The sequence below is a fragment of the Takifugu rubripes genome, chromosome 13 (genome assembly GCF_901000725.2).
Source record: "Takifugu rubripes chromosome 13, fTakRub1.2, whole genome shotgun sequence".
Taxonomy (NCBI): domain Eukaryota; kingdom Metazoa; phylum Chordata; class Actinopteri; order Tetraodontiformes; family Tetraodontidae; genus Takifugu; species Takifugu rubripes.
The window spans coordinates 12,995,822-13,002,134 of NC_042297.1; the positions used below are offsets into that span (position 1 = coordinate 12,995,822).

At 42.0% G+C, this 6,313-nt stretch overlaps 1 protein-coding gene across 4 annotated transcripts; it reads left to right on the plus strand.

Moving 5' to 3' along the window:
• The first annotated feature begins 1,576 nt into the window (after positions 1-1,576).
• On the plus strand, positions 1,577-5,939 carry slc35c1 (solute carrier family 35 member C1). Of its 4 annotated transcripts, none has more exons than XM_011609887.2 (3): positions 1,577-1,908; positions 3,205-3,716; positions 4,774-5,939. In XM_011609887.2, exons 2-3 carry the CDS (start codon positions 3,236-3,238, stop codon positions 5,355-5,357), a joined length of 1,065 nt encoding a protein of 354 aa, XP_011608189.1. In that variant the 5' UTR covers positions 1,577-1,908; positions 3,205-3,235; the 3' UTR covers positions 5,358-5,939. The 4 variants fall into 4 exon arrangements, with proteins under 4 accessions (XP_011608189.1, XP_011608190.1, XP_011608188.1 ...); XM_011609888.2 differs by lacking the exon at positions 1,577-1,908 and adding an exon at positions 1,931-2,111; XM_011609886.2 differs by lacking the exon at positions 1,577-1,908 and adding an exon at positions 2,118-3,133.
• Positions 5,940-6,313: the final 374 nt, after the last annotated feature.

Sequence of the window (6,313 nt, forward strand, 5' to 3'; positions counted from 1 at the left end):
ATATACACAATAAACTGTGTTGCATCCCTGGAAAGGTCAGGATATTATGGGGTGATCATTTAGGGCAGAGCTGGGGTCTGTCTGAGGTTTCTGCCTTTCATATAATTATACCTGCAGTTTATTTTTCAGCTGAAAATTGCTGCCTATTTGCGTATTCCAATGAGATGCTTGTGACATGAGAAGCAGCATCTCTTCACTTCCTTTCCCTTCTAATAAAGTGCAGAAATCTCCCCAGCAGACAGGGGTCACGGAGTCAGATATGCTTGTGAATAGCAAATCCTGACCCCAGCATGGAGTTTTCTCTCCCTCCAAATTGAATACACCGGAGCACAGTGAGGATGTGGACACCCGCTGATGGATTCACAGCCAGTCTGGGTGGAATGTGCCTCCGAGTTCCTGGGGAAAATGTGGAATTTTTCGGAGAGCATATTGAAGTGCACCAAGGACTGAGCGGCTAAAGTGACTAATGGCCCACTGCTGCAGAAAATGTGACACCAAACAACAGTCACAACAGCAATATGACAGCAAGAAGACAGCGGGTTTGACAGGGGAAGGAGCAGAAACGTACATAATACATGAACCACCGAGCCTGCATTGAAAGTGTGAAATTAACAGTTATCATATTTACAGATATGCACATATTGAGGGGGAGAAATGAAGGTTTATTTGCACCGCTTCGTGACAGTAGAGCCGAGAGAACATTCTACCAGCAGATACTACGGCTCCAGGATGACATTTCACTCGCTGAAAGGTTGTCGTATTTGATTTTCCTTGATGCATCAAGCTGCCGTCAATACATGTGAAGACGTCTTTAGTCTCCTGAGACACACAGACACACACGCTCCATTTATGCACCCTCGTGAAAATGTGACCCTGAAATTCCCCGTTGATGTTTGAATTAATGTCATCAAGCCCTGTCATAACCAAAAAGGTTCACAGCAAATGGAAGTAAATGTTTGTTTAGATGGACGTGCCTTTTCACCCGACTCTAGTCTTTGACAGGCAGGCTGTTCTTCAGACTGCCAGGCACATTAAACCACCTCATTATTTTAGTGACTGCATATATATTTCATAAACCATCAAGGTACATATTGGTGATGGCTGGTACTTTTAAATTTTCTTCTGGAAGACGATGTATTGAAAAAATTGCCATCGTTATGAAATTAAACTTCATTCTACTGTGCTTAGAGCTGCATTCATTTTAAATGTGATTATTTTCTGCCATCTAGTGTTCTATCAATGTACTACAGCAAGGGTCATCACATGACAGTCCCTGCAAAAACCAAAACTGTTTTTTGTTTTGTTTTTCCCAGTAAATCAATTTTACTTTCTTCGTGTTCACTGACATGAAATTGTACTAAACACTTGATGGGGTTTTTCACATTGGGCGTGCGTCAATGGCCTTTGAGCTGTATTCATATTGGGCCCTTTTCGTTTAAATAGAATGACCGATATCGAAATATCAAAGAAAATGCCACATATTTGCAGTTCAGCTTTAAAGCGGGAACCTTGAGGGTTAAATATCGTGTGAGTAAATATTTGACCATTGTCTTTTATCGGTTGACGTAATATTTCTTAAGGGCTGCCACGCCCAGTTAGGCTTTAATGCGTGCTGCTCTACCTGGTTTCCCATTAACTTTATATACATGTAAATGTGTGTGTTTTTGGTTGCATTTTACTAGAAGCTATGCGACGTGGTTTTATTTTAATCATATTTAGGGTTTAAAACGTCGTTCCTGAGCTTGTTCCTGAGCGAAGTGCGGCAGCTCGAAACATGCAAAACCTGTTCGTACCGTTTCTGTGCTGGGAGGAGTGAGATACTTGGGAGGAGTGAGATACTAGGAAGGGAACACAGGTCTCCTCTGACTAAATCCGGGAGTTATCAATCCCACAGAGAGCAACATTGAGGTAAGGAACGCGTTCCAACCCAATATCAATCACAATGTCACAATCCACGGCACCAAAATTCTCTCAGAAGGGAAGTGAAGCCAATTTCGGCTACAGCTGCCTAGAAAAGTTGTTTTGACTTTTTTTTTTTCATCCTACGCGCAACTATAACTTTTTGTGGCACACAAACGCGCACAGACGAGGAAACTGCAACAGTTCCCACTGTGAGTTACAGAGAAGCATGTTGCGCGTTCGACATAATTATGGATTAGTGCTGTGAGCTCGGCGCGTCCTCAAAGATCCCTTGTCGAGATGAATGTTACAGAGGCGAAGGCTTGCAAAAATGTGATTTAGGTTTGGATATTTTTGATATACCAATTCGAATTTAATGAGGCAGAAGTGACGTAAACGTTACGCAGGCGTCGTAGCTGACTCACCAAGTGCGTCCTTGACGCGCACGTCAACACGCAGTACTCAGTGTTTACACCGTCTCATGGTGGGACGAGCAGGGTTCGGTTTCACCGATACCACCTGCGATTATGTGCGCTGACAAGACTATAACATATAACTATAAATTGTAAAAAGAAACAACAAAACGTTTTGCACTGACTTTCCCACCTGGGTCTTGTGTTATTCGCAATGATTTATGTCATGGATTCATTTGTATAGAATTTTATTTTGTTTTATTTTATTTTTTCACTGGGAATCGTGATGTTTGTACCTTGTACACACATTTTGTTGTGTTTTTTTTTTTTTTGGATGTTTTATTTTCTAAAATCTAAATTTTGCCTCATGTGTTCAGTGTCGCTAAAATTCCGACATTTTACTGTAAATACTGGTTTCTTATTTGTCTCCTGCCTCGGTGCACCTGTTGACTTGTTTATATGTGTGAATTTTTTAGAGGGTAAGTGATACACTTTTTACATTTACCAACTCTGTATTTTTGTTGAGGGGTAAATATGTAAACTTGATCAAAGATTGAAACCTTTGGTGTGGAACACTGCAGCATTGCTTCTTTCACCATTATTGCTTTCCAATCCTATTGCTTTCAATAGGATTGTTTTTGTTCCTTTTAATGAAACCCAGAGTGCAATCCAATAAAGACAATGATTTTACTCTGAAATCGTGAGGAAGTGTATTATTCTGAAAGAATAACACCGGAAGGCGGAAGTGAAATTCACGGAAATGTCGGCAGGGGCTCTGTGTGTATTGTAGTTCTTATCGCGCAGACAGTTTCTAACCACATGTGGGTTTATGTAAATTATTCAGATTCATTAATTTTTATAAAAAGTTTCCTCTTTGTGTCAACATGATCAGGATCCAGCTGAAGAGGTCCAGCATACTAAAGATGGCTCTCGCAGGCTCGGAAACAACGACCCCGGACGGACAGGGAGAGACCTTTATATTCCGGTCAGCCAGGATCGCTGCTGTGGTCGCACTCTACTGGTTTGTCTCCATTACCATGGTGTTCCTTAATAATTACCTATTGGACAACCGGGAGTTGGACGCGCCGCTGTTCGTCACTTTCTACCAATGCGCGGTGACGGTCGGACTCTGCAGGGTCATGCAGCTGCTGTCCGGCTTTTGCCCGGGGATCATCGACTTCCCCTCGGTCAGTTTCGACCTGAAGACGTCCCGGGAGGTCCTGCCGCTGTCCGTGGTGTTCATCTGCATGATCACCTTCAACAACCTCTGTCTGAAGCATGTCGGAGTGGCTTTCTACACCGTGGGGCGTTCACTGACCACGGTTTTTAACGTGGTGTTTTCCTTCATCATCCTGAAGCAAACCACCTCTCTGCAAGCCCTGATGTGCTGTGGGATCATCATAGGTGAGTGAATCTTGATGTACTTTAACAATTGCGACCATCATTAGTGTAAAACAAGCATCGAGCTATTGAAGGACTTCCACAAAAATAATCCGTTAAAGGGGTCATTTGACATGAAAATGACCAAGCCTCACATAATGTTAATACTAGGATGGAATCACCAATGTAAATATATAAAAAGATAGGTACTACTTCCTTATCTCGTGGCACGTATGTGTCCATTAAATACTAAATGTAACTTTGTGGTGTGACTTCAGCTTATGCTTCATTTTAGAAAATAAAAAGGACCTTTTGTTAACAACAGCCTTTGTTTATTCAGGCTTTCTACTTCAGTTTCTGTGTGCGGTTCAATAGGATGAAAAATTGATATGTGACTTGTAAAGGACAAAGTAAATCGGTCAGGTGTCACATCATTCACTGACATAAAATAGGTTGGTCCAAATCTTTTGTCCAAGAACAAAAGATGGGATTTGTTCAGAGATCTGCTCAACAGGGGACAAAAACCTGATGCATGTGCTTCATTGCAGCTTGACATTATCCCAGGACGGTGATGGATTTTTATAAGTGTTTCACGTGTTTGTCCCACGCAGAATAACTGTCCCAATGTGTGTGTGTCCAGTAAAAGTTACTGCCTCTCGTTTGTGAGAGTGGATAACTTCACCCGTTGATCCTAAACCTGTTATCAACTTTATTGCATGGAGGAAAATGAAGTAAACCACATTAAATGTATCTGATATATTTCAGTGTGTTCTAGAAAGTTGGACATGTTGTCTCACAGAGTTTGGTTTCAGTCATGTGATCTACACGTCTAACATATTAACCTACAACTCACCTAAACTGTAGGACCTAAAGTTAAAAAAAGGCAGCTTTGATGTGTTTTGACAGCTTTTGTAGAAGTTTCAGATGGTTCAGCTGTGCAGAAACTGGAGGGGATTTCAAAATAAAGGCGTAGCTGAGACGTATGCATTAAAGATTACTGATTCCACTGGTTTCCATGGTTTGATTAAATTGTTCATCAGGATATTATCAGAAAATTATCAGAAATGTTCTGTGTTGACAGGTGGATTCTGGCTGGGCGTGGATCAGGAAGGTCTCACTGGGTCCCTCTCCTGGTCTGGGGTCTTCTTTGGGGTTCTGGCCAGCGCTTTCGTCTCTCTTAATGCCATCTTCACGAAGAAGGTGATGCCAGCAGTGGACGGCAACATCTGGAGACTGTCTTACTACAACAACATCAACGCCTCTATCTTGTTCCTGCCGCTCCTCTTAATTTTCGGGGATCTGGGTCGCCTCGTTCACTTCAGCCTCCTCTCCGACCTCTGGTTCTGGACCATGATGACCCTCGGAGGCGTGTTCGGTTTTGGCATCGGTTATGTCACGGGCCTCCAAATCAAGTATACCAGCCCGCTCACGCACAACGTGTCGGGGACGGCTAAGGCCTGCGTGCAAACCATCATCGCCGTGGTGTTGAACAGCTCCAGCAAAACCCTGCTGTGGTGGACCAGCAACATGCTGATTCTCAGTGGCTCTTCGGCTTACACGTGGGTCAGAGGTCAAGAAATGAAGAAAACGCCCCCAAAACAGCCCGAGGACTCTGCCACAGAGAAACTGCTGGACGAAGAAAAGAAAAGCAACGCGGCAGTTTAAGCAGGGAGAAAGTGTGAAACAAAGTTACACACAAGGAGGAAAAATATTATATTTGAATCAATGGCTTTAGTTGGTTTGTGGTTTTTCTTTTTTATGTAGAGTGATTTGTTTGACTTGAAAGAAATCCAATGTTTATTTAAAGCTAATAATGTTTGTTGGGATTTGATTTCAAAATGAAAGTGAAGTATTTGTGGGACGGGTTAATGAAGTGAGGGCAAATTCTTTTATTTACTCATATTGAGGCGTTAAGTTGAAATGGAAATTTGCAGTTTCACACTGCTTTATTCCTGTACTTCTGTCACACACATGGACTACGATGATGTGACGGGCGAAAGGCACATTTGTGTCATACTTATAACACGTTTTTTACGTTATTTTGCGCAAACAATGAGGATTCAGAGCACTGTTGAAATGGCAACCAAACCTAAAATGGGAGGGGGAGGAAATATAGTGTCACGAGTGGAAAATCTTTGTGAAATCTTGTAAGCGGCTGTTTCAGTTGACCTGAAACAATATAAATCTGTTAAACAGTACCAAAAAAAAGAAATTTCTAATAAACCAGCACAATGTGTTTTCACTGCTTTTTCTGGGTGTTAATGTTTTGGTATTGAGTGTCCATAATCACACATTTTCTTAAACACAATCGGGTAGATTTGTAAAAAAAAAAAAATCTCACACCACACAACAAAATGGTTAGCAGGAGTTCGAGACTGATTTGCACATGAATATTTTTTCTGTGCGCCACATCATTCGTTCCACATAACCTCATAAATGTTGCCTTTTTCTGGTGTTTTCTCTGCAGACCAAGCCTGTCTGCCTGTCATATCGAGGTCAGTGAGGTCAGGATCCTGATCGGCTGCATAAAGACAACTGAGAGAACTCGCTCTACCCTAAACAAAAACATGCAAATCATTTCGCCCCTGGATCTGACCTTGTGGCAACAATGATTTCTTTAA

Coding starts and splice junctions, on each gene's coding strand:
- slc35c1 (XM_003969779.3), top strand. CDS start 3,197: ATGATCAGGATCCAGCTGAAGAGGTCCAGCATACTAAAGATGGCTCTC. Junction 3,717..4,773: donor GTGCTGTGGGATCATCATAG/GTGAGTGAATCT, acceptor CTGTGTTGACAG/GTGGATTCTGGCTGGGCGTG.